The 17,952-nt window shown below is 38.8% G+C and overlaps 1 protein-coding gene and 1 long non-coding RNA gene across 5 annotated transcripts; both read left to right on the top strand.

Moving 5' to 3' along the window:
• The first annotated feature begins 707 nt into the window (after window positions 1-707).
• On the top strand, window positions 708-12,145 carry slc10a2 (solute carrier family 10 member 2). Of its 4 annotated transcripts, XM_042494503.1 has the most exons (8): window positions 712-775; window positions 6,273-6,393; window positions 7,761-8,339; window positions 8,573-8,691; window positions 8,896-8,984; window positions 9,103-9,278; window positions 10,639-10,796; window positions 11,688-12,145. In XM_042494503.1, exons 3-8 carry the CDS (start codon window positions 7,942-7,944, stop codon window positions 11,879-11,881), a joined length of 1,134 nt encoding a protein of 377 aa, XP_042350437.1. In that variant the 5' UTR covers window positions 712-775; window positions 6,273-6,393; window positions 7,761-7,941; the 3' UTR covers window positions 11,882-12,145. The 4 variants fall into 4 exon arrangements, with proteins under 4 accessions (XP_042350435.1, XP_042350437.1, XP_042350438.1 ...); XM_042494501.1 differs by lacking the exon at window positions 6,273-6,393 and having other exon boundaries at window positions 708-775; XM_042494504.1 differs by lacking the exons at window positions 712-775; window positions 6,273-6,393 and adding an exon at window positions 1,654-1,678.
• Window positions 12,146-15,408: 3,263 nt separating this feature from the next.
• On the top strand, window positions 15,409-16,397 carry LOC121948946. The gene is made up of 3 exons (XR_006106196.1): window positions 15,409-15,584; window positions 15,674-15,739; window positions 15,841-16,397. It is a non-coding gene; the product is annotated as an uncharacterized LOC121948946 (long non-coding RNA).
• The last annotated feature ends 1,555 nt before the right edge of the window (window positions 16,398-17,952 follow it).

Genomic DNA, 17,952 nt, shown 5'->3' on the forward strand with positions numbered 1-17,952 from the left:
TCTTAGGAAAGAGAATGACTTTTGTTAAATTTTTGAGTAAAATGTGATAGCCCAAAAAGATTCAAACATATTTGAAATTATCTGATATAATGCAGGTAAGCCATGCTTAACAATAGACAACCTCTGCCCATTAGGGCTTGTTTGTTCCACATTGGCCTAATTAGTGCCATTTTTTATCTAATTGAATAGTAAGGCAAACTACAGCTTTTAGAATCCACATTGAACCAAACCTTTTCTGGCACAGCGTCAACAAAAACATTTAAAGTCTCATAAAAGTTGTGTATGTTTCAGGGTCTGACGTTGGACTGCAATAAAGTATAACATTATTGCTTTTATTGTATCCACTCCATTTTATTGCACATACGTCTGACAATGTGTCTACAGAATGTGACTGATGGGTGAAGACTGTCCTAACACTCCTCATTCTCATAAGTGTTAAATATGCAGTTATATAGTAGCTTGAGCAGCTTTTATTTTTGAAAAAAAGAATCTCTAACACATTCTTCAGTTGCTGTTGACTAGTTGTCCTTTAACTTCACAGTTGAGCATTACTCTTTCTAGACAGAGGTATACAGGTATACACAAAAACTAGGAAATAATTGCCCAATTTTGTCTTTTTTTTTCTTTTTTCGGACAGTGGAAAAAGAGAAAACTCAGCCCACATATTCATGTTCATGAATGTGAAAAGATAGAGCAGTGCACGCTTACACACTCACGCAGCAGGACAGACCTGCAGCTAACCCAGTGCGGGCCCTTTACTCACATCACAGAGCAGGTAAATTAAAACATTTTCATCATGAGGATATTTGTCATTTTAAATGCACAGAAAAATTTACAGCCACTTTAGAAGATGACACAGATTATAGACTGAACTGTACTGAGTAACTGTTTGGGCTTTGACATGTCAAAACTGCTGTCAAACTGTCTGGGACACGCCAGGCTGACAGGTTCTCCCTCACCTGGCGCTGAAGCCGTAAGCGCTTGGTTGGCTCTCGCTCATCTGATGCTAACACTGCAGTGTCAGTCTCATCTGTGATGTGATCTTCCTGTTGATCCATGTGTTTACAGTCTGGTTGACTTGTTTCAGTCCAGCTGACCCCACCTTTGTCTTCTAAATCTTTCTGACAGGATCTGATGTAAATAACACACAAAACTGTGACCCAGCAAGACTGTAAAAAGAAATATATTTATTAAATTTTACTCAAATATTGGGTCTAAAAATTGAGGCATCATCATGACTGGCACCATATATAATTGTAATATTTAGTAAAAAAAAAACATGTTTAGCATTTATACATATTATTTTGCTCATAGTGTGTGCTAAAATATACCTGTATTCATTCTCTCTCCAAGGCACTCTGTTTTAGTGTGGAGCATAAGTTTTTTACCCATTTCCCACCAAAAGTAGCGTGTGCACACATTTTTTTCAAATACGGGTAAACCAGCTCAACCTAGGCAGTTGACTGCATTCCCATTGCCAGTTAACACATCACTGCAGCTGACAAGTCTGCTGCAGTGCAGACAAGTCAAGTCAGCTTTTGTGTGTGCGTGTGTGTGTGTGTGTGTGTGTGTGTGTGTGTGCGTGCATGTGTGCGTGTGGCGGTTGTTTTGTTGGTGTGTCCGTGTGATGTCACAGACAGGCAGGAGAACAGGTAAACCGACTGCAGCAGAAACAGAGGTCTGTAGAAACTTTTCAGTGGTTTCTTCTATTTATATATCTCTTACTTAACTCGGTGCAGATGTATTAGAATCAGTGTTTTAGAGCTGCTTAGGAGGAGACGAGCGGTAATTGGCCTAGTGAGAGCATGTCATTGCATCCCCCCAGTAAAGGAGCTGAAATTACTTTTGAAATTATTTTTGTGTTCCCATCAGTGCTGACCGGAGCTGGAGGCAATAAAAACCTGTGTCAGTCATTTAACCCAGGTGTGAATGACGATTGTACGCATTCCCATTGCAATGAAAAGCCAGATATTAGCAGATGTTAGTTTTTTGTGAAGTGGGAATGAGGTTTTAGTCTCTTCAAGCCCTCCTTCCTGCTGTTATTGTATAAGAGGGGTGACTTAAGGAGAGTAAAGTGGCATATTGTACTGAAAAATCAGCCTCTAAACTGAAATCTGCACATTTGGACTTGTTCCAGCAAAAATATGATCCAAAATCGAGGAGACATTTCCAACGACAACCAAATTTGCATGTTTCGCCTATGTTAGCACGTAGCTACATGTAGCAGTGTAGGCTATGTAGTCTAAACACTTGCAGTAGCGTGCCTGGAACACATGAGCAAGGAGTAATCCATAGGGAGCGAACATCATCTGGTCTAAGTTGAAAAAATAATTAGAAATTGATTCAGAACAGTCTCAAGTCCATTTTTTTTTTTTTTTTTGCTCACAGGTGTGAAGAGGTTCTTTCAAAACCCAATTTTAGGTTCTAAAAACTTTCTGAGAATCCAAGAGAGTCCAACCAATGCAATGTTTTGCAATGTCGTAACGTTTTCTTTCAAATACCAGAGTGTTGTTCTTGAAGTACAGTCAGCATTCTCAATAAACATCAAACATTTGCATTTGTATTTTAAAAATGGTCTGTGACCTCAGGCCTCAATAACATGTTCTGAATGTTGCTTTGCTAAATTGTCTTTCTTTGCTCTCATGTAACATTGTGGGAATGTTTTATAAGAAGAACATTGTATGATCTGTCACTCAGAATGTGCAGTTATATGTCTTAATCGGCATTTAACCTTACAGGGACATCATTTGAAATTATAAACATCCTTAAAACATTCCTTGAACATTAGATTTAATTTTTTCTTTAAAATATTATTACAACTTGTAGTTGCCAATGTTGTGGGGACGTTCCCTGGACAGATCCCCAGCAGCAGTGACTGTAAGCAGGCTTGATAAGGCCACCTGTGCCCTGTAAAACAGAGTGAAGTCTTATCTCCACTTTTATCAGTGAAATGTCTCACAAAATAGGTTTTTCATAAACTTCGTTTTTGTGTTTGTTTGTGCTTTTTGTTTCCACCTGGTTTATTGATGGTAGTGGTGATTTTGCTCTTTGTTCACCAGTGTCATTGTGCTTGCTGGCAGCCTGGGCTGAGGAAAGAGGGGGAGGGCTCAGCAGTCTGAGTTCCTCTGGCTGAGTGATCAGACTCTGGTGACAGAGTGAGAATTTGGGAGCATACAGTTCATCCTAGAGAAAGAGCGATATGGATTCTGACTCACCTGTAAATATTCTGACATTTATATGTTGATATTAGTCTGTTAGAATCAGGTTTACATTCCCTTTTTTGGTTTACCACACCTACCCATCAGGATGGGGCCAGGATAGGTTGTAAGAAGCCACCTGGGCATTGATTGCGGTGAAGAGATTGTCAGAGGCAGCTTGCTGTGAGGCTGTAGTTCTTTTTAGTTGTTTCTTACCTCAGTTGCTTTTTGTTTTTTGCTTTTGTTTATCGGGACTTTTGTTCTTCCCAGTTTCAATTGTGATTTTTGGTTAACACTTTGAAACCTGAGCAAATTGCCTTAATTTCTTTCACAAGCGTGGGAAGAAAGCAATGAGCAATTTAACAAGAAATGACCCAAACCTTGGCAAATTCTTTTTACAAGAAAAACATTCATTCTGACAAATAAAGGCCTGTCTCAGTTAGAAGCCTGGTCTGGTTACCATGAAGTTGATTTTTATAGAAGTTCTTTGGATATATAAAACCATGTTGTTGGCAACCTGCTGGAGTTAACGTTGGTAAGCTCCTTAGATTACACATGCAAATTTAAATGTTTAAACTTTTTTTTAACAAACACAAATTTAGCTCAGTAAGATTCTCCACAATTTCATCATTCAGTTAATTTTGCTGAAACCAGCACCAAAAAGAGAGCATTAGTAAACAAGTAAGAGATTGTTAAAAAAAAATCTATTCATAACTATTATAATTATATATTTTAAATTATTTTACAGAATTATTATAATTTTGAGCTGTTTTTATTTGTAATTTCTCAATTATATTTATTTATTTATTCATGTATATATTTATTTTTTACTTTGGCTTTATCGAGGGGTTTCTAATTTCTAGATAAACTTTTTTGTACTTTTCACAGATTTCTTGCTAACTTCTGGGTAATGTCTTCTTGTGTTGCTCATGACCTTCTTCACGTTGTTTTTTTTTTTTTTTTTGGAAATAAATATTTTGATTGTATTTCCCATCTTTGCTGTGCAACAATTTTGTGTGAAAGGAATTAGAAGCCCATCCTATGTAGATGCCTGTCCCAAAAATAAACCCATTGAGTTCAGTGATTTTAGCAAATAATAGCCGGGGCTGTTAATTGAAGTTTGTTCATCTCTGAATCTGTGACAATATTCTGATCAGATAACTTAGGTAAGCTATAATTCCTGTTTGTAGTTCGCAAAAATGTCCTGTTTGCTTTTGAAAAATCTTATACATATATTATAAATATTGCAAAAATAGTATTATTGATGTGTTTTCATTTGTGTATTGCACAGATTAGTATATTATAAGTAATGGATCATTGATGTCATTCTATCTGTTTTTCATCAGCTGGCAGAAAGTGCAGCCGTCGCTGCTGGAGAAATTAGTGATAATATATCTAACAAAATGTTTTTGTGAGCTCCTACAGCTTAATGATAATTATAGCTTTTCAAGACCTTTCAAGAAACTGACTTACAGACAGATTTACCTATCTGTCACCTGTGCATTTCATTCATGCGTCCGGTTAACTCAGCCAAGACACTGTGCGTCATGTCATCCTGAATTTTATGGAACAGAAAAATGATTTACACACTGTTATGCAACACAGTTGTGTTTCTTTTACCCAATGATGGACAGCTGACTTCATAAACAACAATTATCTATTAATTTTTATCTTTCGTGTTTTGTTGTTGGTACGTGACCAGGCATCACTTCAAACACTACTGTCCCAAATTTCGACCATTCCAAAATTTAGGTCATCCCGCTGACCTACTTTTTTTTTAAATCACTCAAACTTTTTTATTGTTTCTACACTTGGCATGTGTTGTTGTAAAGTGCCAATAAAGCATATTCACTCCAAGTTAGATCTTTTTATGTGTTATTGTTTTACAACATTGAACCACGTAACATTTATAAATATATGATTTTTTGACGCTTAAAAATCTGAAAGACTCTAAACGGGTCTCTTTAAATTTATCTAAATTCAAATTAAATATAAAATACAAAATAACTGACTGCTTAAGTGCTTACCACCCTCAAGTCAATGTAAAGCAGAAGCACCTCTTTTAGAAATGACAGCTGTGTGGCTATGTGTGTAGCCTATGTAAGTTTTTGCACATTTGGACATTGTAGATTTGACCTATTCTTCCAAGTTATCTTCATAGACGGGTTCATATGATATCCTACAAAAATGCAAACACAACAATTTGTATGATAACTTACAAATTAGCGCCCCCCAAATGACGGTGCGGTCTCTACATACAATTACCTAATTAAAGTAAAGTTATGAAGGTTAGGTTAAGGCAAGTAAAGTTACTGTGGTTTGGTTAAGGAAAAGAAACATGGTGAGGCTGTACCTTAAAATGACTCCAAGTTCGCTCAAAGCTCACACAGTTATGAACACGTGTTTCCATGGAATCATCCTTGGCGAAAGTCTGAGTTGTTGTAACCCATCCATCACCTCTACCTGCCTCCTTACAAGACTGCTCATGACAGCTTCCTTGTTTACTCCTGTCAGCGCACTGGTCTCATAATCGCAGCTTTTTAAAACACGTGTGTGAATTTGGGTGAAATTATTTTTGTAGGAAAACAGTTTATGAGAACAGGCTGTTTCTTTACCAAACTAAGTTAACATCAAATTTTACCAGCAACTCAGATTGATTATGCAACACGTTCTCATCCGAACTCGTCACATGGTGCCGCTCTGTCAGGGACCTTAAGTGTCTAGTTATTATGTCTTGGATATTTTTCTGCATCCGCTGTTTATATTCCAGGATCCCTTACCATGATGTCAACAAATATTATGGCAGGATGACACTGCATGGTCCTTATGTTTACACAACAGCACGGACCATCACAATTGTTGGGATTAGGCAACAGAGTTACAGATGGTTAAGTTTAGGCAAAAGAGGGACATTGTAAGGTATAGGGAAACACACACACATTCATGTGGTAAGCAAACTCCAGACTCCCTCACTAAAGTCAGTTGTTTGTTGATCCCATCCAACTCCCCACACACCCGCAGTGTAAGCAGATTAACACTCCTTACATCATGTGGTTACCTGATGCTCTTCTTCAGTGTTTCATGCGCATGCGACCGGTTCCGTATGGCAACTGTCATCTGACGTCAACCAGCCGCGATCCGGTTGGATGCGGAAGATGGCTTTTTGCAGTGACAGAGTGACGAAGGTACGAAGCAGGTACTACCATGGCACCCCCAGAATTTTTCCCAATGGGTAGCTAGATCAAGCCATTAAAAACACACCAAAAGCCAAAACTAAATCTCAGAAGTTCAATTTTGCAGTACAAATGAATATGATAGTTGTCAATATGAAAAGTTAAAAATTCACATGCTGATGTACTCTGGTTTTCTACTTCTTTTACTCAATGTTACTAATTAGCTGATTTGCATTGTCTAATTTGGTACAGTCAACATTTTGAAGTCCTGTTTAATGTGCTATGTATCTCCTTGTGTTGGGTGATTCATATTTCTTCAAATAGGCCTGTTGTCCTTTTCCTCAGAAAGACAAATGTAGAGCTGTAATATGAAGGACTACATTTATTGTAAGGACCAATATATATTTTTGGGGAAGAAGCCGTCTCAGGTTTAAGGAAGACTCATGAGTACCCATGAACCCATTTTCATTCAGGTATCTTGAGGTACGGACCTCTCAGAAAATGGCCATGCCAGTTGTACCCAACTAGCCCAACTTTGGAATGTAATTTACCCACTTAACAACAATCTATGCCGGCATGGTTTTTACCAGTGGATGCCGTAGGTTTTTTTTTGTTTTACAAGATACCACTACCTTTGCTTAAAAAATGAGCTGCTAAACAACTGGTGAATCACCTGGGCAACAGTTGCTATATATATTCAGTCTTAAATCCTGTGACTCAGTCAGGGTCTCTCATGCAGATGGTGTTTTTGCATATTTACAACTGTTTAATGATTGACCTTTGCCTGTGAGAGATATTCAGTGCCTTAGAAATTGGATATCATTCCCATGATTGCTGCTTTTCTCTAAACATAGTACTGGTTGGAATGTCCCTTTTACTTTTGAGAGGAAAATGACAAGCCGGGTATTTTGTATGCTTTTACAATAGTTTATTTTCCATACTTAAAGTTAGATCAATTGCAGAGACCTGGTTTAAGACTTCTTCTATAAAGCAATGTCAGCAAATCTTTATTACATCCCCTGTGTGATTTAAAGTCAATATATTCCCCATAAAATAAAAAGTTCAAGGGGGGTAATTTTTATGGGCACTGTGCAAAGAATACCTTGTCCAAACAGGGTGTGCCCTATCTCTGAGAAGAACAAGCATCTTCCCTCCTTACCGGCATTGTAGGATGATGATGATGATGCATACTGTAGCTGTCTAATAAAGTTTTTAAGAGGCCAAAGGGCAGTAAAAGTTAGTGCATGGCGCAATCACATTTTACATTTCAGAATGATTCTCTTTTTATAAGCAAGTGTCTCTGAACACTGACCCCATAAAAACATTAAGTATTGGTTAATTTTTTTTTTTTTTCACCCGATTTTCCCCTCCCAATTGTATTTGGCTGTAGCATAAAGAGCGGTGGGCTGGACGGTTTGTGTCACTACTGCCATCATCTTCTTGGATATCACACAAGGAGAAGCTGGAGGAGTCCTGAGAATTACCAGCGCTGAGGGAATTCTCATCTAGTCTTCTCTTTTCAAATTCGGAGCCACTTATTGTCTTCTTCATCATCCATTTTGTCGTCCAAAATGTCCACATCCGAGGCGACGACTGCAGTGTCTTATGCCTGTGACACTCATTCCACAGTGTGTTCAGGCCCAAACTGCCTCGTCTCTCCCGATGACTTCAATGCCATCCTGAGCCTGGTGATGAGTGTGGTGCTCACTGTAATGCTCGCCATGGTCATGTTTGCAATGGGCTGCACTGTGGATTCCAAAAAGCTGTGGGGCCACATCAGGAGACCCTGGGGCATCTTCATCGGCTTCCTCTGCCAGTTCGGCATCATGCCTTTCGCGGCCTTTGCCTTGTCACTGGCCTTCCGTGTTCTGCCTGTGCAGGCTGTTGTCATCATCATTATGGGCTGCTGTCCTGGAGGCTCCAGCTCCAACGTTATCTGCTATTGGTTGGATGGAGACATGGACCTAAGGTAAGACAAGCTGGAGCAACAGTGGTTGTTTGAGGCTCAACTGATAATTTGTCAAGCTATTTGAAAAGCCTCTCCACCTATGTAAAAGGGTTAGACATAGGTTAACAATAATGACCAATAAGGCAATTCAGGTGAAATACTTGCTGATCACAGTACAAGTGAGAACCATGTGAGTAAGCATTCTCAGGACTTTGCTTGTTGGACAAACACTGTACATATTTTCTCCTCCTCAGCATCAGTATGACAACCTGTTCCTCAATCCTGGCCTTGGGGATGATGCCTCTCTGTCTGCTAATTTACACCTCCACCTGGACTTCAAGTGACACCATCCAGATCCCATATGACAGTATTGGTAAGTAGGCACTTATGGGAGAAAAGTAACTCATGAAACTAATAATATATCTGAAAAAATTGCAGACTCTTTCTAAGGCATAAATGGTTTATTCAAAGGGCTTCCACACCTGCTGTTTTATTGTGTTGTTCAGTCACGTTGCACTTTTGTGCCAAACACACTGCACAGGTGTATTATAGTCCTATGACATCTATGTTTCCTCAGGTATCACTCTGGTGTCCATACTCGTCCCAATTGCTCTGGGAATGTATGTGAAAAGCAAGAAGCCCATCTGGGCAAAAAAGATCCTCAAGGTAGGAACCCATGTAAATGTTTCTGTAAAGAATGACATCTAAACCATACTCCAGGGTTTTTGAGATTTTGATATTTGATCAAGGGATTTTTTGTGACATTTACATTTTGTGTGCGCAGGTAGGATCCATTTTAGGCTTTGCTCTCATCATCATCATAGCTGCGGTTGGAGGAATTCTCTACCAGTCATCCTGGATCATTTCTCCCGCCTTATGGATTATTGGAACTATCTACCCCTTCATTGGTTTCAGCCTGGGCTTCCTCTTGGCCCGCTTTGCAGGTCAACCCTGGTACAGGTAGGGTGACAGCACTAAAGTTGAGATATACTGGTAATAATTTTGTTATATTAAGGGTGTACCTTGATTGCGTTATCTAAATTTAAATTTCCTTAAGAGCTTGGTACTTCACAGTGACAAGAACGTATGGCTTTTATAGAGATTTTAATCTTTTGTGTTGAGCGATCACATTTTTAGGGGCTTACGGTTCTTGAAAACTCATGAAAATTAGCATGCACATCAAAACTGAAAAAAAAAACCCCACTAAGTTCAGTAGTAATTTGGCCTGGGCAAGGCCAGTGGGCTCTCCAGCACCCCAAAAACACATGCCACATTTGGGATGAGTTCTTTCAACAACAGAATCTGAATGAGTTTAAAGGTTTGCCGCATACCTCAAATCCTGTCAGCATCGCAAGAAAATACAGCTATTGGAGGTATGTGTGTTTAACGGGCTCCATAGTGCCCCCTAATGCAAGGAAGGCTTTAGTCTGGACAATGTTGCTCTGATATTCAATAAATTTAGGAGGCAGATTGCACTTATCATTTCTTACATATTTCCCATCAGCTTATACTAGCTCCGCCCTCCCGGAAGTCAACCATTTTGAGTTTTGTGCATTTTTCCTTTATTTAACACAATAATGTCTAATAGATGGTTCATCAGATTCATTTTAAATTTGGGTGGTATAAATCTCCAAATGATGTCACTCTAAATTGCAAAGCAATTTTCTGTAGCCTTAATGATGATGTCATATGTTATGTGAGATCACACTATTTTAAGCACTATACAGGTATGGAAAAAATTCAAGGATTCAACAGATCCACTTTAAAGTTTGGCATTAGAATATTAAGACCTTCACAATGCCATCTTGTAAGCATTTGTGTTTTTGGGAATGGCATGTCAGTGGTGGCGTATTGAATTTTGATGTTTCGACATGACACAGAAAGCTGACACAGACAGCTGTTGTAACTTGACTCGTTCAGTCTGCTCCAAATTTCACATACTGGATAAGAGTCCAGGCTTGAAAACATCTCCATTCCCATACAGACTCCAAGGCAATAATTCATTTTCTAGCACCAGATAGTGGATATAAGAAGGGTTGCACATTTGCAAGCAACACCCTTAAAGAAGGAAATACCATCCCACCTCTGAGTGTAGTGCCTTACTTACTAAATGTACAGTGATATTGTTTAGCATCCTGCCAGTACCCTTGATGTGTATGTATGTGAAGCGTTATTTATCTATTCTTTTTTGATATTGCCAAAATTATAATATTGTTTAATTCAGTTTTATACATCATGAAATCAATACTGCATCAATAAACATATATACCAACTCGGGACTTACTTATGAGGTTGCTCATCCATTCCCTGCATTGTTCAGGTGTCGAACCATCGCATTGGAGACGGGTTTTCAGAACTCCCAGCTGTGCAGCACCATTGTCCAGCTGTCCTTCAGCCCTGCTGAGCTGGAGGTCATGTTTGCATTTCCCCTTATCTACAGCATCTTTCAACTAGTGATGGCAGTCATGTCTGTGGGAGGTGAGTGATGCAGACACATACGCACACAGTTAGGGATAGCACTTTGGTAGCATTTTAGAGAGAACTGGATAAATGTAGGCGACTATATGGCTAAAGTTGTCTCATCCCTCTACAAGGTCACTAAAAATGTTGAACAAAGTCTCTGTGGGCTTCAGTAAAGCATTCAGGGCAGAGCTATACCAAAAAAGAAGTGATTTGTATATATGCCTTTTCACTAAGCCCGGCTGTTTCCATGGTTTCCTTAAACCATCATAAAGTTAATTTATCACACAACTTTGACAATCAATAGAACTCCAGAATGTGTCAGATTCTGTCCCTTCTGCATAAAGGTACAATCTAGTTATTGATATTTGACACACATAATTGCAATTTGTAAATCTGCAAGAAACAATGACACAAGCAGCACAGGACGGATGCTGCTTGGCTGCAGTAAGTTCAAGGACAATGATAAAAGTAAATGGCAATAAAGTATGTGGTAAGAGGTAGGGTAGAGGTCATTTGTGCCTTGGGAAAGGGTGTTGTTGGTCCATAGCCATCACTGCTGGCAACCCAGCCCATCCTATTTCCTGTACTTCCTGCTTTTTGTCATTGTGTACAAGTAAATGAGGCTGGATCTATTTATCACCAAGACATCTGGTCCCCCCTTCTGAAGCAAACTTTGGTCCGACCGCACCTTGACAGCAGTATGACCTCAAGCGTGGACAGCTGCCTTCAAATGCTGTATTGTTCATCATACAATGATTTTCCCAAACAAATAACTGTCAGAACAAGAACAGGACTAGCCCGAGATGAAGGTTCAGAGAAAAGGTTATTCACTGAAGCCAAGTGTTGTTTTATGTCAAGATGACTGATTTGTGTTTCTGAATCCATGTTTTTTTTTTTCCTCTACAGCCTACCAGGCATACAAAAAGTATTCTGGCCGTGGCTCAGCTGATACAGACAGTGAGGCTCCATCCCTGGAAAGTGGTGATGGTGAGTTAGAGAAAAAGAAGGGACATGCTGTGGAAAATAGTGCCTTTGAGTATAACGATAATGGCAACAGCGAGGAGAAGGGTATGGACATGAAAAAGATTACCCAGTTGTGAGATGCAAATCACAGACTTTGGACTTTCAGTATAAACATCTAGGGCCACAACACAACTGAGGACAGCAGTTAAACTCAACACTGTGAATACACACTGCACTCTGCAGGCCGGAGCTGTGCACTGCAGCTCCTGTTGTCATCAACTCCAGAAATGTACAGCCAACAATTAACTCCAAGGGAGAGCGGTGTTATACTGTATACTGTTATACTGTATCATGATGTGAAGCCCTCTTTTCCTATAATTTATTCATTTATTAACATTTTCAAAAACGTTTTACAGCATTTACTTGTGTCTTCTTTACATGTTTTTTTTTTCTCAATAATCCAGACTGAATATTTGTGTAGATTAACCAAATGCAGATATTTACTTTAGTTTGTAATGGTAAAATATAAAACTGAACACAAATATATCATATTTATGTGATGTTCAAATTTATCTGATGAGACAAAGTTGTGTCAAATGGAGACAATTGTGTGTACTTTTGAGAGCTGATGTTTCACAGTTAACTGTTGACAGCTCATTCTCATAGAAATGGGTGAAACAACTTATTACACGGTGGTGGGCATGACATGCCAAATTAAGTGCTGACAATTCAAAACCAATGCCAATGCAAATTCAATAACCCTTCTTACACAGAGATTGCACTTTAGGGCCACTACAAAGGGCCTTCTTTACACTGCCTTTGTATTTTTACACAGAACCAAAGAACAGCAGCATTATGACACCCAAGTCTGTAATTTTATACAGCATGCTGGCATTGTGGAAACCAGAGAGGTGTGGCGGGTATGACATGTAACACAACAGCATTGACCTCTAGTGTAACATACACATCTGTGGCGCTTTCTAAACAATTAACATAACATGGCAAAAGGTGGGATTCCATTACAGAGTTGCATAAAACTTCCATGGGGATGGATGTTCAAAACATTAGCAGGTTTATCTCAGTTTCAGCCACCGTATTATCCGTCATTATTTCCAGTCAAAGGCCAAGTAGGCGTGTTATGCAAGCGATAATGGAAAGACAAGCCCCTTACACGTGGGAGTGTCCACATTTGAGGGATTTCTGGGAGGTGATAGTACACAATTTCACAGAGGAATTGTGGATTCAGAACTTCCAGATGATCTGCTCAACTTTTGAAGAGTTATGTGATGCAATAACACCTCTTGTAGCTGCATCATGCCCGAGGGAGACAGTTCTTACCAACAAATGCATATCCACGGCAAAAAAAGTGTTTCCATTGCAGTTTTGTGAAATCTGGCTTTTTGAATCGCCTTAATAACCACCTCATGCGAACATTAAAATTTTTGCAGTAAATTGAGTTTTTTTCAAAATTTACGTTTTTCCTTTAGGCGTATTTTATGTTCACAATTTCAATCTGCGCAATTTGAGGGTTAAAGCACCCCCCCCCCCCCCCCCCCATAACAATCATTTACTGTCCCTGTTATATGACGGCTGATATCGTCTTCTGCTTAGAGTTTAAGGAGGTACTTGATCACATTTGTTTTCCTTAATGCAGACATTTTTGGCTGCTGTTTTTCTTTGAGTTAGCTGCAAACTGCAACCAGTTGTTTTTTAAATCATCTGCAGCGAAGCACACACATAACACATTGTCTAAATGTTACACCCATGTCGCTCATGATCCCCTTATACAAACATAATTTCAAGGCTTTTACTACCTCCCGTGCCGCCTTAAAGGTGAGACCTCTCGGTCCTCCGCTTCCACGGTTGTACCTTTATACAGAACAGCGAGGTGGCATAACATTGTTGAATCCTCACCTTGAAGAGGCAGTCTAAAAGGGGCATATGAGAAACTTTTGTCCTGGTGGACATACAAAGTAGGTATAAAAAGTGAAAGTCAGCGCAGCGAATGTGCATGAAACAAACGTGGACTTTCACCCAGGTGACAGCTGTTTGTGTCCTGTGTCATGTGAAATTAAAAGCCACCATAGTTACGTGTTGTTACAGATTTATGTAACTATGCAAAGTCCTGTAGGTACATTATGTAAGAATTCAAAGTACGTAAGACCTGTACACAGTTCTTTTCCTAAACCTAACCAAGTGTTCTTCTTTCCCTAAACCTAACCAAACTGCAACTGTTTCACAATGGAATTGCAACTGTTTGTAATAACTTTGCATTGGCATTGTTTTTTGTTACCAACATGTAATTTTAACACTTTTTGTGCCCACGACCTTATGAGTTTGCGTCCATTTCATGTATTTCTGTGACACTGTGTTGCAACAGAGCTTAAGGTTTTTATGTTTTTAAAAAAAGATTATGTATTTTTTGTAATTCTGATTCTCTGTTTGGATGTGGCAGATGAAATTACAGACAAGCTCTGGCATTTGACTCTGGTTAGTCTTGACTCTAGTCTGGGTTCTCTGCTATTTCAGTTTTTCTGTACCTTATTTATACTGTCAGTAAAGAGAAGTGGGATAGGACACAGCTAATTCTTGGCATTCTGAAAAATGTATGCTTCTTGTTTTACTCATCCATCAAAACTGAAGAAGCTGGGATGTACAGTAATGCCAGTATATTTATGAGACATATTGACACTTAAGCTAATTGCATTAACAATGTGCATGAACAAAATATTTTGCTTTCCTATTTACCTCTTTGTTTAAGAAATGTGCCTTGTAAAAACCTATATCGTCTATGTTTTTGTAACAATTCATATTGTGAATATGAGTGCTAGTATTCAACCTAATAAACATATGAATATTTGTTAACTTAACAATTATGCTGTAAATGCTTATTTGATGAAGTAGTGATGATTGGGAGAATATAGGGATTTTTTTTAATATTTGAGAAAATTTTAATTACTCAAATGACAATGACCTTATGGCCTTCTGTTCATCTTCTCATGTGACTGTAGTAAAATTTTAACATTTACAGGCCACACCGTCCCAGTAGAAGATCAGAGGCATATTGCTTTTCCAATCATAAAATAATCACATTTAGTTCCTACAGCTGTTCAGAGTCCAAGCTGTGACAACAAAAGTACGTCCACAGTCACAAAGTATACAAAAGTGCTGTCGTTGGGTTAATTATGGTGGTCAGCAGGAAAATAAATTGGCATGCCAGTGATGAAACAGCTGAGCCAAAGATACACTTCAAGCTCAACCAACACCCTTCCCCTCACATACTTGCCCCTCCTCCCGTTGAGTGCACTGCTGATGCCTTCACTTGTTCATGAAAATAGTAGGAATTCTCAACTTCCAAATGACAATGATTGCAAAAATATGTATTTCTCCCCATTTTCAGACTAGATTGAATTTAGTGAACAATGCCATGCTGAATCTGCATTGAAACTCCAGCTATGATTAATGAATTTTACAAAATAATAATTTAAGTCTACTAGAAGTCTACTAGAAGTACTGCAGGCAGACATACTAATCTTTATCACCTGCCCTGATCTGTGGGACCCAATCATGGCTCAGTGTAATGAATTAAGTATTTTAAGGGTATTGATACGAAGATGGTATTTTCTCTGTTTTTTCTGGAATCATTTCATCGTCTGGGCGCCGATGCATTTTTGGGGGGTGACATGTGGCAGGTGATAGGTGCACCAGTCAGGGACCCTACAAATATATGTACCTGTAGGAGGAACAGAGGTTCCGCTGTTGGTTTGTGCCGGTGGAATGAGGCAGGTGCACACCTCATTCCACACAGGCGTGCAGAAGGCACGGGCTGCAGGAAGACAGGTAGGCGAATTTTGTTTGTTTGTAGGTGAGTGTTGGTTGATGATGTCGTGTTTAGCACGCATTACATTTAATGTTTTTATTACTTTCAGACCTGTTTCCTCGCTGGGTTGAAGGCGGCTGGTAGTCGGTAGGGAAGTTTATCACCGACGTACCAGGTATTTTAAAGTTGGTCGTAGCTTTCATATTTTAATTGGTGTGTATTTTAATACGTTTTTGTAATAAAGTGTTTTTAAATTGTTGATGTGTTTCCTTGCAGAGCATCAGTGGTCCATACGCTGCTCTTGCCGGGAATAATTTGTTTTGGTTCGTTTTGTTTCTTTCGGGTTTTTTTCCTATGTCTAGTCCGCCCTGACAAGTGAGCCGGTACCGGGCAAAAAAGAGATGGGTTTGCCCGTCAGGCGGACTAGTTTCTTTTCTTTTCTTTATTTATGTTTGTTTGTCTTTTTCTTGTCAGTTGCTTCCCCCTCATCACCAGTACCCAGCTTACTCCCAGTCAGGCTGCCAGAGAGGGCCTGAGGTGTGAAAAGTGTGCAGTGAGTACATTCACGCGTGTAAATTCTGAGTGAGAACTCTTGGAGTGCAAATTCATAGTGTGCAGTGTGCTGTGAAAAGATTCACGTGTGTAAACTGTGTTAACTCTTTCGAGTGCAGACCTAAGGATTGCAGTGCATTGGTGTTATTGGAAACTTATCCCCCCCCCTTTCTGTTAGCATAATTGGGAGTAAAGCTGGGACGCGGGTAATGTGAGAGAAATTGATTTGTAAACTGAGCTTTTGTAATAAATATTTGCTATCACTTACCTCTGTGACTGTCCTTTTTAAAAGACTAGTACTTGTAACAAATATGTGTATGTGTAACAAATAGTTTACATGCTTTAATAAAATCCAGTATCTTCTTAAGTCCTCATTGAATTCATTTATTTTTTTGTCTCTTAAACAAAAATAAATGTTCAGCATTTTTTTTTAACCTATAGGGACTGTTTTGCATGCTTTTCATTCTTCATTTTTTGATAACTTTGGCTGTGTTCATGCACATGGCGTATGTATCGGCAAGATTGTGTATTTCTGTTTAATCTTGAAAACTGTACATTCATACTGTTAAGTGCAAAATGTCCATTTGACTCCACAGCCACCAAAGCATAAAACATGCATTGTATTATTTTTGGGTGTCATTCTAGGCTTTTGCCTTGGAATTTGTCATTTTTACTATTTTCCACCTGATAACATATTTAGCATATGGAGGAAATACTTGCTGTTTCTACTAGATGCACTGTCACAGTCTATGTTGCTGCAAATCATTAACATATCCTAGACTGTGATAGTAATAATGAAAAATAAATACATTTAAAAAATAAATAAAAATCTACTTTGCATGTAGTATATTGAAAATAATTCATTTTTAGTGTTGTTGGGTTGTTGATTTTTTTCACTAAAAACATAGTGGCATCATGACAAAAACCTGGCATTTCAAAGGTTAAAATTCTGAAAATTAATGACTATTTTAGGTTTTGAGTTAACTCTATGAAAGTAAAAAACCATATTGATGTATACAAATTTTTATTGCCTGATTTTGAAAAGCGCATTTTGTGCACGGAGCAATATGAGTGTGCATATAATTTTAAAGTGGGCCCTAAGGGTTAATAAAATTCGATATCCTCTTATGCTTCATTTTCTATTAATTTTCAGTAACTTGTGATGATTCTGCTTGTGTATGTTCTCTCTCTGTTCTCTGTTCTCCTGCAGGGCGTGTGTGTTGCAGGAGGTGCTGCTGGCTCATCAGCAGCATCAGACAAGGACACCTGTCTCCACTCAGCTCATCTACCTGCCTATATGAGCCTGCTCTTCCTTCCACCACTCTGCCAGATGAGTCCACAAAGTCTGGCAGTGCTCTCTTTACATTCAGTGTTCCTCCAGGATTTTTTTTTTTGAGTGGCTTATTTTCTAGTTATGTTGCCAGTTTTGCGGTGTTTCTTGGTTGCTCCTCAGCGCTCGATTTTTTTCCATGTGCTCAGCCTGTGTCCTCCACTCACCTGTCTCCACTGCCTGCTCCTTTGTTTTTCTTGTGTTCAGTAAACTCTTTTCATCCACATTTACCCACGTCAGTCTCTGCTTTGGGGTCCAAACAAAATCAAAACCTAACTTACTTGATAACATTTTTAAAAAGTTAACAACTAAGAAGAGCATAGCTTTCACACTTCAATGTGAATTTCAAAACCCAGAAAGTGGCCAAGTTCCCACAACACTGGCCAATTTACCTACAAGTTGCAGTGATGTTTTAAAGAGAACATTTTAATCTAATGTTCAAAGAACATTTTAAGGATGTTTGTCATTTAACAGAATTTTCCTATAAGGTTAAATGCTAACTGAGT

The sequence above is a fragment of the Plectropomus leopardus genome, chromosome 10, assembly GCF_008729295.1.
Source record: "Plectropomus leopardus isolate mb chromosome 10, YSFRI_Pleo_2.0, whole genome shotgun sequence".
NCBI classification, from domain to species: Eukaryota; Metazoa; Chordata; class Actinopteri; order Perciformes; family Serranidae; genus Plectropomus; species Plectropomus leopardus.

Bases quoted from the DNA above. Each gene is read 5' to 3' on its own strand.
- slc10a2 (XM_042494501.1), top strand. From the start codon at position 7,942: ATGTCCACATCCGAGGCGACGACTGCAGTGTCTTATGCCTGTGACACT. The intron at 8,692-8,895 runs GTAAGTAGGCAC...ATGTTTCCTCAG, and splicing joins GATCCCATATGACAGTATTG to GTATCACTCTGGTGTCCATA. The intron at 8,985-9,102 runs GTAGGAACCCAT...TTGTGTGCGCAG, and splicing joins GGGCAAAAAAGATCCTCAAG to GTAGGATCCATTTTAGGCTT.